Here is a 20016-nt window from a genome sequence, read left to right as displayed (position 1 = left end):
AACTTGTGTTCTGTTGATTTACAAATATATTTAATGCATTCTGAACTACCAGATAAAATGAATGCAGATTATCTTCTAAATAACTTGCCCTTTAAAATACCAAACTACGTCTAGTATTTATTGTACTGTTCTCAATCTGCCATATTAACTCTACTGTTGCTTTTTCTGTGTATCTTTTTGTTTTCATTCTTGTTCTTCTCCATCTCTTTTTACTCCCTTCGCTGCTTATATGGTGCAGTTTGGGACAGAGGCTCAACGCTAATGCTTCATGGCAAGCGTGGCTGAAACTGGCAAGTAACTCAACATGTCAGTCATATGACAAAACATATGGCAAACGCTGGATTATAGTTTGCCATAATCCAGCCTGAGGTCGGGTGTTCTGTGTCAAACCGGTTCATGAATGAAATGTGAGATACTCACTCTATTATTAATGACATTATTCATTTCCCTTAAAAACAAAATCATCCGGAATAGGCAACTAGATTTTTTGTGCTGTTCACATTAAGTGGTCAAAAAAAAAAACCCCAACAAAACCCAAACCAGAAAAGAAGACAAAACCACAAAATGAGACGTGTGCACCATTTAAACAGTACACACAGAAGACTATTTCCACTCCCTGAACTACTGAGCTTGCTTGTAGACTAGACTCGATGTAGCAGTAGTGCCATCTTGCGGCTGTTTCCTCTGACTTCAAAATGTGGAGGGGGCCATCTCTTTTAACTGGTCACAGGAAAGGGCTCAGCGGTGTCCCCAGAGGTTTATCTAGGTGCTCAGTCAGTTTGCAGACGTGTGCCCAGGTTCTGCAGCAGGAGCAGAGTGATGGGAAAAGCCTGTTGTGAGAACGTGGCTGGGAGGTGGGAGACTGCAGCATTTGGGATGGAAATGCTTTTTTTTTTTCCCATTCTTGAAACAATTTTGTTTCAGACGTTACAAAAATTGTCTTTGTGACTTTTTATAACCTAGAGCTACTCTTTTGGCTTGGCCTGTAGGAGCTGTTCTAAAAATGATCTGTTGCATTCGCATCGCATGGTACTCTCTGGGACTGCAACAAATCTGGTTTTAGAAAGAAATATTCTGGTCAGTGACCTTTCACCATGATGTTTACAGATAGAGAGTGGATCTCTGTGTGCATGCACAGCACATACCTATCATTCATGAGTTTATGGGGAAATGGACAATGGAACTGGATGTGGCATAGTTAAAAAACGCTTGATAACGTTTGCTATTAAAACCTTGCTTTTGCTGGCTTTAGACTTGAACTACTATCTTCCTTCATTCTTAATTAAAAATGGTTTGGGTTTCTCCCCAGTGCTTCTGAAAGGTATTGTTTCAGTGATTGGCACTCTTGAATATGTGCTTTGGAGTAAGGCAAGAAATTTAGCGGCATGTGTGTTAAAGGCAGGAAGAACAATCTGAATTTAAGACACAGTTTTGTTTGAATACATCACCTACCTCTGTCTGAAAAGCCACCAAAACCAAATTTGGTTCTTAATTTTAAGTTTCTGCCATAATTCATACATGCTGAGAAAAGCTGGTTAGATGCTGACAGCAAACTGACCGCTCATGCAGCACGTTCAGTCTTACTGAATTACTTCAAGCCAGGATAAATGAGTCTTTCCCTGCAGATCTTTGTGATTGAATTTTACTGTCTGTTTATTTGGAATTTCATTTGATTTTGGCAGCAGGACAGCCCCAGCGTTGTAGTGTTTAAAGACACCCATAGGCAGCCAGAACCCTAATGGAGGGAAATCTTTTCACTGTACTTAATCGCACACAGACTCGCAGAGCTTAACCATGACAGCATCCAAGCACCAAATTCACTTGCTGCCTGTAATACTGACACTGTTAAATATCAACAAGGTTCTTAAGTTTGCCACAACTGAAGCCGTCATTTTATCGCTATGCGGTCTTCTGGCATCCATTCATCCTCAGGCTGAGTGGATGTCAGTCTTAGATTGTTATTCTTTTTCCAGAAAGACAGGTGGAGGCAGCAGCAGCTGAAGATAACAGCTGTTGCAGCTGCCTGTGGGGGTTATCTGTGCACAAACTTCTCCCCTTGAGAGAGACAGGATCCCTCCAAAGTCTTGGCAGGTTTATGGCCGTGTCTGTTGCTGCCGCCTACTCAGATGATGGTTCCTGCCACTTTGTTTTCCGGGTTTTTTTTAATTATCAGTAGACTGCAATGCATAAAAGACATTTGAGCGTGCCTTGGCAAAATCTCAAGGCCTTCAAGAATGTAGAGTTAAAGATCACATTAAGTAGAAACCTGTCCTGCAAGAAGAAGGGTCTGCATTGAACACATACTTGATTAAAAGTAATACGGAATTAGAGCTTGATAATCTTGTATTTGTAACAAGTCTGCTGACTTGTTTTAAACTCTTGCCAAAATAGCATATGTAAAGTTAGCTTTTATACAGCCTTTTTGAATTAATTAATACTCTACAAAGAAGCAAAGCAGCTTTGCTACAGATACCAGGCATGTAGTACATTTTTTTTCCTTAAGATTTTTAGTGATACAAAAAAGGAGGCAATAGAAGTCCAGTTGCCACTTATTCCCAGTCCCACAATCGCTTCTTATTTTTGTTTTTGTTATCCCTTCACCTCACATTTAAATTAATAAACACTCTGCCATTTCATTTGGAAAGATAACTTTCATGTCAGGAAGTCGATGTCTCCTTCATTTAGTCAACGAGTTACAATGACAGAGCACCAACAGAACTGTGAATTTTGTCTTTGCATCTTAATAGAAGCCCAAAACCTCAGTTTTCACTATTTGTTTAATGTTTGGAGTGGAGAGGGGAGGGGATTTTTTTTCTTTTTTCTCTCTTTAAATCCTTTAATCTAGAATGATTACACATTTCTCCCCCTCCCTTTTCCTCCGTCTTAACTTTAGGAGCAATGCATTGCAATATCCTTTTCTAAAGACAGGTGGGCTAAATGGCGCTTCCAGTCTCCAGAGAGCATCAAATGAAATAGTAGAAAACCCAAAACAGTCCAGCATATTCTAGATGACATCTTTTTCATCAGATCCCCAAACCAACAGACAAATGGCGTTGAGTATAATCTTTACAACGCATTGTACTTTTAGCAGTTGAATACTGACTCCAGAAACCTGATTGACTAAATTTGATGAAGTGTTTTGGACCAGTATTTCCCGTTTTTGTAGTTCTGTTGTTCTAGATTTGCAGAAAAAGATACTATAAACTTAGCTTATGCCTCCAATATCTGCATTAATGCCTGTACAGTTTTGGTGGTGTTCTTACTCATACTTTAGTTTTAGATTACTTCTCCCTTATCCCTCTTTCTGCTTTAGCTGAATTCATTGTCATCCTTTTAAGCCAAGTCTAATTAGGGGAGGTTTAAAAGCTTTTTTTGTTTGTTTGTTTGGTCCTCTTTTTTTGTTGTTGTTTTTCAAACTCAGATCCAAAAGGAAAGTCCTTGGCCGTAAGGATTCTGAAGACGACCGTACCCGCAACCATTCTCCATCGCCCCCCGTAACTCCCACCGGTGCTTCCCCAACCTTAACTCCCCTCAAGCAAGCTGGATCTATTCAGAGAAGCGTTCGGAAGAGCAGCACCAGTAACGACAACTTCAAAGCCCTGCTGCTGAAGAAAGGGAGCCGCTGTGACACCAGCTCTCGCATGTCTGCAGCAGAGATGTTGAAGAACACGGACCCACGGTTCCACCGGGCAAAGGCGGACTCTGGCCCCGACCTTCCTGACAGCTCCACTGGCTGCTCACCCAGCAAGAGCAAGCGGGCCCAGGAGGAGTGGGCCAAGAGCGAGGGCCTGATGCCAAGGAGCATGTCCTTCTCTGGCACCAGGTACGGCCGGTCGCGAACGCCACCCTCTGCTGCTAGCAGCAAGTACAATGTCCGAAACCGCATCCAGAGCAGCCCCATGACCGTCATTAGCGAAGGAGATGGAGAAGTGGTGGAACAGTCAGAGGGCAGGGCCCAGAGGACTTTGGAATCAGAGCGGCAAGAGGGGCAGCTTGACGTATTTAACAGTGACGAGATGGACGTGAGTGACTTTTCGTATGCTGAGGAGGCAAGCTGCAAAGAAGCCTCTGAGACAACCCACCTAGACTTCATGACTCAACCTGGTACTTCAAGGAAGTATCCAAGTCCTTCAGCTGAGGACAGTTAAAAGGCAGTGGCAAGAGGTATTGGATGTTAGTCTAGAAAATGAACAGAGGACTAGATTCCAGAAGAGAGCCCAGACCAGGACAAGTTTACTTTGCTGAGCGTTTATTCCATGAACTGCATGTGCGCGTTTAAATGCTAAAGGCAATGATAGTTCTGCATGGTTGGGTAGGGGTGGGGAGGACTTGCTTGGAACGAGAGGTCTGTGGCTTCAAGAAAGTTAACAGTTGAATTTTTTGTGTAAAGCCTTAGGAGTCCTCTTACGGGAGGTGGGGGGGGAGAGTTTTCTCAGAGCCTGTAGGGGTGTGAAATTTTTCTGTTTTCTTGAGACTGCAGTTGTGCAAGTAAAATGTAGGAATAAGCCTGAAAAAAGGAATGAGAGGCTCCTGTAGTACAAGCTGGATGTTTGCTTCAAAAGCGTTTGTGGTGGTGCAGCGTAGTACATTCGTTAAGCAGAGAGAGAGGCACGATGAGGCACATTCACTTAAGAGAAGATAGTAGGGTTGATGCTGGGGGTTATGTGGCTTGTCACTGGGGTATGCCCCAGTCTTTGATGAAGCGTGTCCTGCTAAAGCAATTAGGCCACCAGGTTAAGAATTAGTCCAGGGTACTTTTTTTTTTCTTCTTCTTTTTTTTTTTTTCCTGAGGGAAAAATCAAACACGTAGTTAGCGTGGAAAAGGGAGCCAGGTTTTATAACACACTACTGGCTGCTGTGCAGCCACATGCGTACACTTGGTGAAACATTCATTTCCAAGTGACTTGCTTCCTTGACTGGAGTATTCCCTTAGAGAACTGGGAAAACTGGGTGTGTGCAGAGGACGTGAACAGACACGTGGGAGAAACAGAAAAGTGGGTGAGGAACTGAGCAGTGTACTGCCAAGAGTTTGGAAAGGTTCCGTTTCTGAGTAAGAAAGCGAAGTTTGACTTTGAGAACTTGCACTACAGAGCTGTAGGTGGAGCCTGTCTTTCAAAACTGAAACACGGGAGTTGTGTTTTGCCAGAAGTCTTTCTTCCATTTGTCAAAATGGGAAGATTCTTAGTTTTCACCACTTGAAATACAGATACTTGCTAACTTTTGGTTACCAAAGAATAAGTTACAGTTACTTTCCTTATTGATTTGCCTGCAGTATTTCTCTTCTTTTTTTAACCTTAATAATTTAGTGAGGTTCATTTTTATTGTATATTTTACAGATAATAATAATAAACATTTTAACGGTTTTCCGATTGTAAAGAAGACCAATAATTAAAACTGAAATATTGGCTGGAGTTTTTTTGGTTCTTGGTAGGAATGAAGCTTTTCATTTTTAAGACAAGTTTTGCATCATTTGATGGCGTGCGCAGTTTTTGTATTGTTTGTACATATTGAAAGTTGTTAAAATATCTTTTGATCTCCCTACCGTAGAATTTATACGTTTTTAGATTGCTTTGAAGAAGAAAAAGCACTCTTTGTAGATTATTTATTTTAGAGAAGTACGCTTGTAATCTCTTTCTTCAATCCTTTACTTGTTAGTAATGTAAATTTCAGGGGCCTTCGTTTAACTCTTCCCTTCACAAGAGGGGAATAGTGATGAAAATGCTGTGACTTTGCTTCAATAAAGAAAAAGGCTGCCAGTTGCCATATTGTCTTTTGAGTTGGTTATAATCTCCTTCAAAAGATGTGTCCTGCAGTGTATGGCAACCCACCAAACACCATAAATCATGCACCCAGCTACTAATTTCCAGTTTTCATTGCAAAATGTACTAATTCACTGGAGAGACAACTAAAGTGTACTTACATTCCCATCCCATTTTGGCACCTCAGTGCTGAGACTGAAAAAATTGAAATGATAATCCTAAACTTTCTCCAGTATAGTTTGTGAGTGTTTCTACTGCTGCTTTCCTACTTGCAACCTGTCCCAGAAAACTAAAATTCTTGGAGAACCAGATTATAGGCAGGCGAGTGAGAAGTGGAGAGGGTGAATCCACCTGTGCTCACTGGAACAAGGGTAGTACTAAGCAGTGCACAGCAAACTTTCTATGCTTCTTTTTTGAGTGCTAAAAATGTTTAAAGAACCTTTGTATCTTTTTTTAATGAGTGAAAACCTAGTTAAAAATACTTGGATAAAGTAGAATCAGTTTGGGTATTACTAGTATTGATCTTCTCTACATGCAGTTGCAAAGAGATAGTGCAAAACATTTCACAGCTGCTGCATGTTTCAGAAGTGTTGCTTTGGGGTTTCCCCGAGAGATGATGACACAAAAAGAAAGCGCTGTGTCCTTTTCACAGCAGGTACTCTCCCTTGCAAAGCTATGTGTAAATGTTACCTAGTCCTCATGCCACCACCCAAGCAGGGGAGTACTCAGGCTTTGCTTTATTGTTTACAAATGGGGAAATCACTCAAGTGAAATGTTGCAGCATTGGAGAAGATGATAGTTCCAGTGTCTGCAACTCCTGCAGGACTTTGCGGCATTTTGCATGGAGTGCCTGCATGAGAGTGCCCAGCCAGGTTCTGTCCCTGATGCTGGCCAGCTGCTCCTATGGGCTGCATGGAGAACTCTGTGAAGTCCCAGCTTCTATACACACCATCTTGTCCATGCAGGAAGGTGAGATTAAACTTAAAGGGAGCATAGGCTGAGTTTCGTCTCTGGGCACTGGCGGATGCTCATTGAAAACCCACATCTGGTGTAAGGTGAGTTTGGGCTGTGGCTCAGGTCTTGTCTAGAGCATAGAAGGCAGTGTTTATGTAGCCCTACTAATGGTGCTACATGACTACATTTTGCTTAGTGTAAGATGTAGTGAAATGCATTAAATGTGCTGAAATATGTTTACTAGTGCTTGTAATGATACTTATTTAAGCAACTGATGTAACTATCTTACGGAGGTACTGCTGTGTCCCCTCCCCGATGCCATCATTGTCTGTAGTAGTGCGCGGAGTTGGTTGGTAGCTGAGTTCTCTCAGCAATATAGGCCTTGGCCCAAGTTTCTGCTGCAAAACCCGAAGAGCACAACAGCTTTAGGCTGCGCTTTCTGTACCGGAAACTACTGTGGTGTATATGTGGAGGAAAACATGCTTCATTTTCCATCACGCATCCGACTTCAAACTTACTTTCTTCCATTAGAAACATTCTCCATAGGGAGGTTTGCAATTGTGACTTTATTGGTCAGAAATATAGATTTATCAAACCTCTGCTAAAGACATCCAGAACAGTAAGAGAGAAGGAAAAATACACAAACTTTGGCTAAAGAGAAGAAGATTCTTGTCATCCTGATGCTTGATGAATCATACTGCTATGGGGCTTGTTCAGAGTTTACAGTTGGTTGGCAGCTTGCCTCTCAAACAAGAGTCATTACTGAAGCTAGATGTGAGGTTAATTTCTGGTTTTCCTTTTATGGGAAATGATTTTCGACTTTAATGCTACTGAATTTTGCTCCATATTTACATATTCTATGCTTCCTTTGTTTATATTCAAAACCCATTATTGCTGCTGTCAGTTGTAGGCAGCTCCGACGTCCCTTAGAACTGGAGCCCTTCAGTTAGTAAGTTAATACATTCTTGAGATCTGTGGCATTTATGAGCCTTCACTGTAGATACGCTGGAGAGAAGAGAACTTAGTATCTGAATCTAAGCGAAGGATGGTTATGCAAGGAGCAATAGCTTGGTGGGAAGAGGTTTGGAAGGTTATTGGAAATCAGTTAAAGGAATTGAGGAAGAAGTGGATTTGGTGAAGACAGGGTTGTGAGGAACACAACTGGTGGAGGACACTGGTTCATGCATGAGGCTTGGCCTGAGCGAAGGCACAACGTAATGGCAGGAAAGGTAGTAAAAAGTACATTGAATGAGCAGAATGACAAAAAGGTATGTGGTGGGCAGGATAATGCAGACTCTTGAAGATAAAGAAGCTTCAAGTACAGAGGAGAGAAAAAGGCAAAGGAACAATGGGATGGATATTCACAGCAAGGGGGAAGAACAATTTTAGCCTAGGTGTTTCTTCGCCATTGAAAGGGTGTGGAAGGCCAAAGTCAGTCAAACATGGGAAAAAAAATGGAGAATGAAAAAGCAAAAATCTGTGAGTTTAGAGAAGGAGTGATAGGCTGAAGTGAGGAATGCTCTAGGAGACATCAGGCAACACTGGGCAGGCAGCTGCAAGCTTGAACACAATGCTTGGAAAAGTTCTGTACAGAATAGGTTGTTTCATGCCTGAAATCTGGGCAGAATATGGGATCAGGAAGACTTACATTCATCCTGCCTAATTTCCACCAACAACCCTGCATCCAGTGATTCCTGTGGACTGACTGCAGGTCTCCAGACACTCGTGTTCTGGTTACTCAACTTCAGTCATTTCCTAGAGCAAAGAGAGGACACTTGTCCATGCAGCACATGGGTGATGTGTTCGTAATATTGCAAGCAAATATATCCTGTCAGGTATTGTTGGCATCATGTGAACTTCTGGAAAAACCATTTATAGCAACAGTCACTGCGCCAACAAAGATGTTGCTATAATACATTCAAGTGGTTCAGAATTATACCTTTGTTTGCCTCTATAAGAGAACATTGAAAGAATGGCCTTCAACAATAAAAGTGTTAAAAAATTTACAGTGGCCATCAGGAGTCATTTTGTCTCTTTTATTTAAAATAACTTCCGTATTGCCAAAAAAAGAACACAAAGCTCTAAACTACTATAGCTGTATAATGTACAAAGTACCTTATATTAGCTTTCTGAGTTTCCCCCTTCTATTTTCTGAACAACTTTCACAAGTTGTGGCTTTAATGGTGAAGACTAGAAAAAGGCTCCTGACATAAATTTGTTGATTTTCTTGGTTACCAACTTTAGATCAAAGTACAGCATTAAAATCTTGCAGGCGTTCAGCACTGCATCATGACTGGCTATACTGTCATGATTCAGTAATCACTCACTTGACAGAGTGAAATACAGAGATATTTGATAAAGAAGTGCTGTGACATAGATATATGTTGTTCTGAAAGACTGGGTAAAAGCCTTGATAGTGCTTCCCCAGCAGAACGAGTTTGTTTTATGTTGCAAATTTAGCTCTCTGCAGTTAGGTTCTTTCACTTAATATACAATCAACCTTTTAAGGGACAATCAATTCTTCTCCCGACAGTGCTAGTGCAAAATGTCATTGATTTTTAGTTGGAAATTGTCTGTTAATAGTGAATCCAAATATGTGTGTATTAGTTGGGGGCGGGGGGAAGTTGTGGGGTGAAATATAAACAGAAGAGAGAAGGACCAGTCCTAATGTACATTAATTGCTTCTGTCTATAGTATACTGGTCTATCTTTGCACCAGTCTTTGGTATAAACCCAGAAATTCTAGCCACTGAAGGAACACAAAAGTGAAAATTTGTCAGAATATATATGTTGCAGAAGTTTCTGCATGTGCAGTACCTCTTGAAAAGAATAATAGAAACCTAAGTTCTGCATGTAGGTGGTCAAAAACTAATTTGTGGGAGAAAAAAAAATAGAAAACCAAGTAAATAAAATCTGTCAACAAACAAGAAATGCAGGAAACGAAATGTCCACCTGAAAAAGTCAGTCGAAGATGCTTTACTAGTTCCTGAAGGCAGGAATTTCTGTGTCAATTTTTCTGCAACCCAGTATGAAAAGAGTGTTAGTTAGCTAGCTAATTTCATTTGGAAGAAGGTAACTGATTTCCAGGCCAGTTTAAAACCAGTGAAAGAGCACTACAGTGACAAAGGCATTCGGTGCCTGGTGAGACATCACCAGTTGAGAAGCTATACTGGTGGAGTCTGAAAGATGGTCCCATCCTTCTCTCAATCAGGATGTGCTGCCTGGAGAAAGGCCATCCTTGTCAATTACTGTGCCAGCTGGGTGCTGCACTGTAGTCAAAAGGATTACAGAAATGCAAAGCCCAGATTTATAGAGTCAGTACAGTAGTCACAAGCTAGAGAGTGATAACGATTTTAATACATTACCCTTTTATAGGATCCTGATACAGGGCGAAAGTACTTTTCAGAAAGAGATCTTAAGACAACAGAAGCATGTGCACTGGGGAGCAGAGCACATGCAGTTGCACAGAACTCAAGTGTGGCTCTGGGGTAGCTTATATCCGTTTGCAAGCCACGGACATGACATGCAGTACCAAAGCACTGATGATCCCACACGAGACTGGTGAATTCCTGTGCACGTCACACTTTGCTCTTTTATGATCCAGGATCGCTTAAATTCTGCAGAAGGGTCTATGTGATGTCATGTACAGGAGGAAAAGCAATATAGTATTCAAGAGGGTAGTACTTTATTTATTCCAACATGGAACATTGATAAAACTGTTTTTTCTCTATGTACTGGTGCAGCTTTTGGCAAAGTTTGTCAGAAATGGGGACTGTTCAGTCTGTTAAGCACAACCCTGAGTAAACGAACTTGTGTAAAATAAAAGCTTTCTCTGAAGCCCAGGACTGACTATGCAGCAAAATGCTCATCCAATTCATGGGATTAATTCCTTTCATGATGTGACAGTCTCTGTAGATCCAGGTGGGATTTGGGGAACAAGGAATCTCAAAAATTATTTTCTTTGCCACAAACATACGCTGTCTCAAATGATCACCAGTGGCTGGGTAATTGTAGTGACCTTTTAGAGGAGAAACTGTTAGTCCATGTTGTAAGTTATCTAAAATATTTGCTGAGAAAAGAGGGAAGAAAGTAACTTGGCAATAAACTGAAACTGTCTTCCCTACAAGTCATTCTGGTTGTTACTCATGCTTGTCAGACCTTTCCTTCTTTGGATAAGCCTCACCTCGTGTCATTATTAATTCACATAGACTGCCTTCTTGATAGCATCCAGACTTCTTCGTGATGCTGATATGTCATCTGAAAGGCCCACCAAGAATAATAAATACGGAGTCTAAGGTTGATTGTTCTCCATGCCCTAGTCTGTAGGCTGTGGACTCCCAAAGCTTATCTGTCTGGCAAAATGGCAGCAGTGGCAGCAGCTCCTGCTTCTGTGCCAGCCCACCTGCATACATGACAGCACAGGGGCTTCCATCCTGGTTGGCTCTTCAGCTTTTATCAACACCTGAAACCTTTTTAGTTTACTGGACTGTGGATTCTGAGGAGAGGTACCTGCAGCTACATTTCTCTCACCTCGTCTAACGCTATCTGCCAACCCTTTGACCGCACTACCTTTCACCTCTCAGCAGATCTGCTTTCTTTAATCACAGATGCACATGCCATCTTTCCATTCTTCTCCAGCAGAACTCCAGAGACTGACCCTGGGCTCCAAGCTCTCACTCACCATCCTCTTTCACACCTAGCATGCACAAACTAGCAGCTCAGCTCTGCCCTTAGCCACCCCACCTGGTTCTCACACCCACAAGAGGACTGCAAACAGCTCCAGATAGTGATGGCACCACTGGAGCAGTAACAGCATGGACAGGCACTTACAGTGCACACTGAAGTATAAGCAGGAGGTGCCTCTGCCATCAGCATCCAGCACCTTGCTGTGGTGGGAACCTCTTCTATAGCCCTTCAGCCTGCCCCTTGCCTGCAGCCTATTTTACCGTGTTCTCTTCACTCCCAAATGTTTGGGCTTCTTAAATATTTGTGAAGAGAAGTGGTCCTGGGACAAAAGCCAGCATGCGTTAAATGTCTTTCCAATGAACAAGCTGGTAAGATAGATGGCTGCACATCTTGATTTGCATTTCTCAAGAACTTGATGTCCCGAGAGATGATACTTGGAAAAGTAGAATTTCATCAAATAGGGCCTAAATGGGAACATTGAAAACACAGAAAAGATCTATGATTTTCCTGATACTCTTCAGTTGCTCTTTTCAGCAATCTGTAACAGAGAAAATATTAGAATCTGGAATTCAGTTTGATTCCTTCATGGTTGCAAAGTGCCCAGGTTTTTTTCCTTTCCTCCCCAGCTCCTCTTAGCACAATGTTTTTATTGTGATACATGAACAACCAATGTGGGACAATAACGGAAGATGACTGAGGAGCATTATAAATGCTCTCATATGACTTGCAGCTGGGGTGTAGAAAAACACATGTATCATACTCATTGTTTAGCCTTGTATGTTTGACAAGTAGAACATCTGTGTTTAGATAACATAGGCCTGTGATAGACTTAGAGGCACCCTATCAGACATGCTTCAGATTTCTGCCCTGCTGCAGAAAAGATCAAAGCACAGGGGTAAAATGTGCCTGCGTGAATCCCTGATTAATGGGCAATAATGGCAGATTCCAGCGATCCTCTGCCACAGTTTGGTATGGGCAGATAAGAGCAATACTGAATAAGGTACAGCAAACAGCCCACCGATTTCCTGTACCAACCAGCGGCAAACAGCTACAGGCCTTCTTGGGACTTTCAGGCTGTTGGAGAGCTTTGATGACACATCTGGCAGTATTAGTGCACCCTGTGGAGATATTAACTAGGAGGAAGGTTGTTTGGTGCCTGCAAAAATGATTTGATTGAGCATGTGAAGTTACACACTCCAAGACCAGAACATCTTTTTGAATTTGAAGTTATAATAATTCTAGATGAATTATCTATGAGGTCTCATGGGCATCATGGCAGATGACCGGGCCAAAAAGTAAGGAAGAACCCGTAGGACTTTGGTCCAAGGCAATACAAGGCTGTATGTTACACCTGAATGGGAAAACAAATTTTAGCTGCAGTCAGGGCACTATAAGAAGCTGAAAGAATCATAGGCCAAGACAACATGACTGTATGCACCCCCATCAATATCTGTTCATGGGTGGGTTAAGGATGGTTTCTTTAGGGCCTGTGCAGGAATGGCTCAGGCAGCCAGGTGCTGGAAATGGAAACATTATTTATAGCAGCAATTTCTACTGAGAAAACCACATGTAACCACTGCAGACACTACTCCCCCAGGAACTGTATCATTTAATCATATGCCCACACTTAGAGGAAGCCTTTCCCCTTGGAGATACCCTTATGTCTCCTGGGAAGGAAGCTCCCCCTTATGACAAGTTAATGGCAGAGCACAAAAAAGATGCCTGGTTTATGGGTGACGGCAACTGTACAACAACAGTGGAGAGCAGTTGTGTGTGCTCCAGATCTGGCCATTATATTATGGCAAACAAGTGTACAGGCATCTAGTCACTGGGCTGAATTAATTGCAGTATCTCTTGCCATCCTTGAAGGGAAAGCACAGTGCTTACACACTGACAGCTGGGCTGTATACAAAAGCCTGCCAGGCCCAAGCAGATTGGCATGTGCAAAAATACCCTACATAGGGGTCTGATACATGGCAACAAATTTGGCAATATGTCCAAAGGTGTCCTTTGAAAGCAAGGCATGTCTCAGCTCATCAAAAAGATGAGGCTTTGTGACACTTGAGTCACAAAATAATAGGGAAGTAGATGGAACAACCTCAGCCAAAGTACATGCTCAAGCTATAAATGTGCACATAGCTCGTGGACATCAATCAGCTCATACTCAGTCCACTAGACATTGCTCACAGTCAAATCCTCTACCATTACATATTTATAAAGCATGCACACATAATTGTACTATTTGTACACAGCTGAAGGAGCTGGAGCAATGGCGTACGTGTTGCTGGAAGGACATGACATTCCTTTTTACCTCCCTTAGAACAGGTTGGCTTGTTATGCTTTGCGGTCTTGTACTACTACTGGATATATTTCCATGAGATCAACATGTCAGTCCTTGGGTTTGCTTGACCTCTACTGTAACCAACTCATCTGCCTTTGTACTAAAGGAGAATTAACAGCTGCAGATCTCCTGACAGTGTGTTTCATTGGTGTGGCTACTCCAGTACTACAGGATATGCCAAGTGCTTTTGATATTCATGTTCCCCATTGCTCTTTGTTCCTAGTAGGTAATCGTAAAACCATAGAATTATTACAATTGGAAAAGACCTTTAAGATCATTGAGTCCAACCACTAACCTCACACTGCCAAGCCCATCACTAAACTAAGCCATGTCCCTCAGCACCTCATCTATATGGGTTTTTTAATATCTCCATGGATAGTGACTCCACCACCTCCCTGGGCAGTCTGTTTTGGCCTAACAAACCTCTCAGTAAAAGTTCCTCCTAATGTCCACTCTAAACCTTCCCTTGTGCAACTTGAACCCATTTCCTCTTGTCCTATCATTTGTTACTGGAGAGAATAGATTGACCCCCACCTCACTACAACTCACCTTCAGGTAGTTATAAAGAGTGATCATGTCAGCTTCCTCCATAATAAACATCCCCAGCTCCCTCAGCTGCTCCTTATAAGGCCTGTTCTCCAGACCCTTCACCAGCTTCATTGCCCATCTCTGGAAACACTCAAATGTGCCTCTTGTAGTGAGGGGCCCAGAACTGAACACAGTGTTCAAGGTGTGGCCTCACCAGCACCGAGTCCAGGGGAACAATCACTTCCTTGGTCCTGCTGGTCACACTGTTCCTGATAGAGGCCAGGATGCCATTGGCCTTCTTGGCCACCTGGGCACACTGCTGGTTCATATTCTGACTGTTAGTTAGTACCTCCTAGGTCCTTTTCTGCTGAACAGCTTCCCAGCCACTCTGCCCCAAGCATTGCATGGGGTTGCTGTGGCCCAAGTGCAGGACCCATCACTTGGCCTTGTTGAACCTTGTTCAATTGGCTTTGTCCCAACACTCCAGCCTGTCCAAATCCCTCCAAAGGCACTTCCTGCCCTCAAGCAGGTCTATGCACCCACCCAGCTTGAATGGCTGTATACCAAGGAACATTACAACATCTATTGGTGGTGGATTGTCTCCATCTTCAACACTATAAATGCTGCTTTGATTTTGAAGGCATGTGTTGCTTCAACACAACTGATGAATAGAGGGTGATACTCAGCATCCTTGGGACTTAATGCATCAAAAGAAATAATCTCCTGGTGTTTCTTGGCTAGCTGAGTGGTTTAATTCCCTGACAGGATGTGTGGGACACCTGACTTAAAGCATTATTGTAGGGATACATTTATTCCTTTTTCTTTTCATGTTTAAGATGTACCTTTGTAAATTACCCTGCCCTAATACCCCCCAAGGCCAAATGGACACCTGAAGCTCTGCCAGCCCCTGCAGAAGACGTCACTTGACTGAGGGGATGGAATATGGGATAATAAACAGAAGATTGGCGAGGATGATAAACATCCTCGAGTGACCTGCATCTGGGGTTTGGTAAAATACATGTATCATACTAATTGTGTGGCAAAACTAGCAGGTTCAGCAATCCTCTAGCATGGACTGAGCTCTGCAATGCCACTGTCCATCCCCTCCTGTGCACCTCTGCCCAGGTGCTGCTTCGGGAATCCCCCGGTTGGAGAGGCAACAAAATTAATTGGCTCTGCATTTCATCCATGGTTTTGTGGTTATGCCTATGCCCTACCTATGCTGACTCACACAATCAAGTAGGGAATATGTGTGATTATGGAAAGTAATATGTAATCTGGTGTGATATAATCCACATAAATTGTGCCCTTTGTAAGGAAAAAAATAGAAAAATGTGTGAGTTTTTCATAAGAATCACCCCAGTGAATCCCATGGTAAGAGAGTAATGATTTTTCATGTATTATTGACTAATTCAGACAAGGTTTTGGCTCCAGGCAGTGCATGGTTTAGTTGATGAAAATGAAAACGACATTCCCTAAGGCAGGCAAGTAGGTACTACTTTACTAACTTTAGTGTTCTGGCACATAAAAACTCAAATATATCAGCCAGGAGCATGGAGTTCAAGAATCTGTCTTGATGGTTTGTGCAAAGGTTGCATTTGCTCCTTTAATTCTGTACAGAGGATAGTAATATAGCAATTGTGCAATGTCATTGTTCTGCCATAGTTCTGTGGGAAACAAAGTATGAATGTCTGTTTTTCTGTACCTTCATGTCTTGTTGGATTCTCTGCAGCATTTCAGAATGCATGCTACAATTAACATGCTCTCTATTGAGTCTTTCTTCTAACGGTCTTACAAGAGATGACCCAATATTACAATCTCTCCCTCAGCAAGGTCATTATTGTGGTCACTTTCCTTGAAACTTGAGTTTTCACAAAACTGAAAGAAAGTTTGTGTTTTTTAAGTTACCTAATTTCACATGGATTTCACAGAGAGGCCATAACAGGGCAGAAAAGCCAGTAGGAAGAGAAGAAAAGACTCTGAGATCCCATGTAAGGTAATCGTATCACATTAGTTTCCTGAGGAAATCTTGCTACCCAGCACCTTGCTACCCTTTTCTCCTCAGCTACGTAGCAGGCTCTGTGTAGTCTTACTGTGACCAAAGGGAGTGTGTCTGAGGGATCACTGTTGGTCCTGAACATGGTTTGTTTTGTAGCAAGCCTATTAAGAATGGGGGAAGCTGCCCATGGGCTGAACACTTCACAGATCTGACAAAAGAGTATTCCCCTCCCTAGAAGGTACTTAGTCATATCAGTTGTTTTCTCCTTGCTGAGGCTTGGAAAGAGTTAATTTTGCTCACAGATGGGCACAAAAAAAGGCCACAGCTGCCTGTAGGGTTGGAAAGGCTAGGCCAGGTGGTGGTAGTTAAGTAATTCTCAAGGAAGTTAAGAGCAGCACTGGCATCTGATTGAAACTAGTCAGACAAGCAGAGAAAATGAAATTTTGGCTGCATAATGGCTGTTAAAGGTTCTTTTCAGTTCTGGAAACTCGTTTGTTCTGCAAAAAATGGGCCACAGGTGAAATCTTATTAAGAACTGAAGTTAGTTTTGATATGAGCTTTGAAAAGTGCTGTGAATATGGCGGTTGCATCTGAAGATATCTGTAATGGTGGACTGGAGCTGGACTTTGCTCTCCGAAGGCTCTCCGAAGGCTTGCCAGATGCTGTCTGTTACAGGGATTTGGGTAAGTACAAGAGTGCTTAGATACATTGCAATATTTGTTGTGGTTTTATTGGCTGTGACTAAGAATAGAAGTCTTTCCTTCTGTTGGAAGGATTCGTGCCTTCATAACATTGTATCAAGGAAAGTTTGTTGTTCAGGGAGCTACATCAAAGCTGAAGAAAGACGTTGTACAGGATGGAAAACAATCATGAGAATCCTCTGAATAGTTGCAATCAACAGCTGTAATCAAGAAGTTTCAATGTAAGTCAGATGTTCAAGTTGCCTTAAATAGTGTAGGAGCTGTCTTATGGATGTTTGTTCTTCACTACAGATTGCATTTAGTCTGAAGTTTTAACCTCCTGAGTAGTGGGAGCACTGGAACTGGAGGGTGTAATTCTTAAAGGCCTTCAAGAGGAAGAAATTGTAAAGTAGATTTAGAAGGAGCTGTGTTAAATGCTTCTTCTGGTGAACTGGGCAAGGCTCTTTTTGTTCTTGTCCTTAAGCTGACCCCTGAAAGGACTACTACTGCCCATCAGTTTCTGTGCCCTTTTCTGAACCAACAGCTAGATTAAGGGTGCCCTGACTGTCAGATGTGTGTAGGCTGTGGGTTATAGTTGGACAGTGGTAGGTGCTATCTTTTCTAATTGCCAGACTCTACAAGACTCCCTGCCCTCTCTAAAGCCAGACCTGTGAATCTGCTTCTGGATTGCTGCAGTTTTCTGTTCAGTGTGTTAAAGTAATAAAAATCAGTGCTTGTTGATCCTTGTGGCTGTGCAGCAAACTTCATGATTCAGCAGATACTTGGTGACCCTTTCTAGGAGACTGTTAAGGTGTCCAAGCTCGTCTTTTGCTGTTGGGGAAAAGCACTCCTGGTCTTCTTACATATACAATACTTGCTTTTCGCTGCCTGTAAAGCCGTGTACCTCAACTCTTCACACTGTTACCTCGTTAAGGTACCTGCTGGTCTCGGACAATCCTGAGGGAGTTGTGAGGGTAGGGGACATGGGGGCAAACACGCAGGATTTGGTGGCCATCTGTCCCCTTTGCATGAAGCACTTAGTGACGGGAAACAGACAAAAATTACTAAGTGCTAGTCTACTCAGACAAAAAATATCTGGTATTAAATATTTACAACTCTGGTGATTTACTGGACACTTAATGCTATTGATCTGTCACTCAGATTTTTTGGACAAAGCTGCTGCGTGGTCCAACAAAAATGCTGGGCTTTTCTGGCGCAGTGTCTGCCCTCAAGCAGGCTCTGGGTTGTGGGGGATTCTGTCGCAGTACAGGCAACCTCTGTATGTTTTGTAAAAAAGTTATGGTTCAAAACCATGTTAACTGGAAAAATTTCAGTTGGAGTGGTTTATATTGTTGGATCCTATCACAGTAATTTATGAGTATTACCAAACAAAAGTCTACAACCTTAAAAAGTACAGCATTGGGAGCACAAGAGTGGGTGAACAAGAGTTACTGAAAATTCCCTAGGGCTCAGCAGCAGTGAAAGCCAGCTTCTCCCTCTTAGTAGCTGTTAGGTGTGATGACATCAGATTTCTCCAAACAAGCTGAGTCTTTGAGAAAGTGGGAATTTAATCTCAGTGTCTGCACTGTTGAAGGGTGGTGCCAAGCTGCCTAATGGACAGGCAGCTGTTCCATGCTTGCCTCTTCTGGGAACTGGAAGATGCAACTTGTCAGGGATGCAGATTGTTGTTATAATGAAAAAATGTTTTCACCTTTTCAAAAGGGATATCATCACCCTAGATACAAGCCATTCTAGCAATAGTCTTTAACAAGGCTTAAATTTGTAGTTATTGGAAATCAGTATGCTTTGATGTGAATACTTCCTAACAGTCCCAGCTAAAACTGAAAATGTGGTAGTAAATAAATCTCAACAAACCCAAATCACGAATGTCTCTGCCAATGGTATAGTTAGCTGCTTGAGGGAGGGGGCACTTGGAGGGAGTCCAGAGTGCTGCCAAAATATTGCTATTACTTCATAGATCTAAAAGGAGGTGATTAATTTTTTTGAGGTTATGTTAGCCAAAGAAAGTGAGCTGTTTGTGTGGAGCTCTGGGGTTCAGTACAGAATCAAAGAATCTTAAGAGTTGGAAGGGACCTCAAAAGATCATCCAGTCCAACACTCCTGCCAGAGCAGGACACCTAGAGTAGGTCACACAGGAACTTGTCCAGGTGGGATTTGAATGTCATCAGAGAAGGAGACTCAACAACCCATCTGGGCAGCCTGTTCCAGTGCTCCCTCACCTGAACAGGGAAGAAATTCTTCCTTGTATTTCTTCAGAACCTCTTGTGTTCCAGCTTGTACCCATTGCTACTTGTCATATCATTGGACATCACTGAGAACAGCCTGGCTCCATCCTCCTGACATGCACCCTTTACATATTTGTAAACATTAATGAGATCACCCCTCAGTCTTTTCCAAGCTAAAGCGCTCCAGCTCCCTCAGCCTTTCATAAGGGAGATGCTCCACTGCCTTCATAATCTTTGTGGCCCTGTGCTGAATTCTTTCCCAGGCATACTTCATGCTTCCAGTAAACCTTTCCAGTTATTTTAAATATAATACCTTGTAGAGATTTTAGAGATAAGGTATGCATAAGCATAGTAAAGTAAAGTATGAAGAATAGTAAATTAGAAAATAAGCCCCTCTGACTTACAGGATGATCTGCAAAGCATAAAATATGATATCAGACAGCAGTCCTTTCTTTGTGCTCTAGATTATATCAGGTCATCTTTTTAGGAAAAAAGTAGACTTTACTCAGTGGTAAACCACTGGCACACAGATCTAGACATTATCAGTATGTTCACTTGCTAATTTTATAATAAAAAGATGCTTTGAAGGTATAAAATGTTGTTATTTTATTTTGTTTCCAGTAGGAGTCTTATGATATGACAGGCTGAGACTACTCTGCCTGTCCTCTGTATGAGTGGGAGAGGCAGGACCAGGGCTGCTGAAGGGGAGCACAGGAGCATGGGAGATGTGGAGACCTATTGATGAGGCCCCCTCACAGTGGAAGGATCCTTAGGTCAACTGTGAAGGATTGTCTCACCATCTCCCATGGTCAGGGACACCGTGC

The 20016-nt window shown here is 42.3% G+C and overlaps 1 protein-coding gene across 2 annotated transcripts in view; it reads left to right on the top strand.

Moving 5' to 3' along the window:
- Positions 1 to 5262, top strand: part of NHSL1 (NHS like 1) — a 108741-nt gene extending 103479 nt beyond the window's left edge. For both annotated transcript variants that reach the window (XM_061989722.1, XM_061989723.1), the window contains one exon: positions 3422 to 5262. In XM_061989722.1, coding sequence (XP_061845706.1) covers positions 3422 to 4148 — 727 coding nt within the window. In that variant the 3' untranslated portion in view covers positions 4149 to 5262. The remainder of the gene's footprint in view (positions 1 to 3421) is intronic.
- Positions 5263 to 20016: the final 14754 nt, after the last annotated feature.

The sequence above is a fragment of the Colius striatus genome, chromosome 2 (assembly GCF_028858725.1).
Source record: "Colius striatus isolate bColStr4 chromosome 2, bColStr4.1.hap1, whole genome shotgun sequence".
Lineage (NCBI taxonomy): Eukaryota > Metazoa > Chordata > Aves > Coliiformes > Coliidae > Colius > Colius striatus.
Note: the sequence above shows the minus strand (reverse complement) of the source record. Positions and strands in the feature narration are given on the sequence as shown.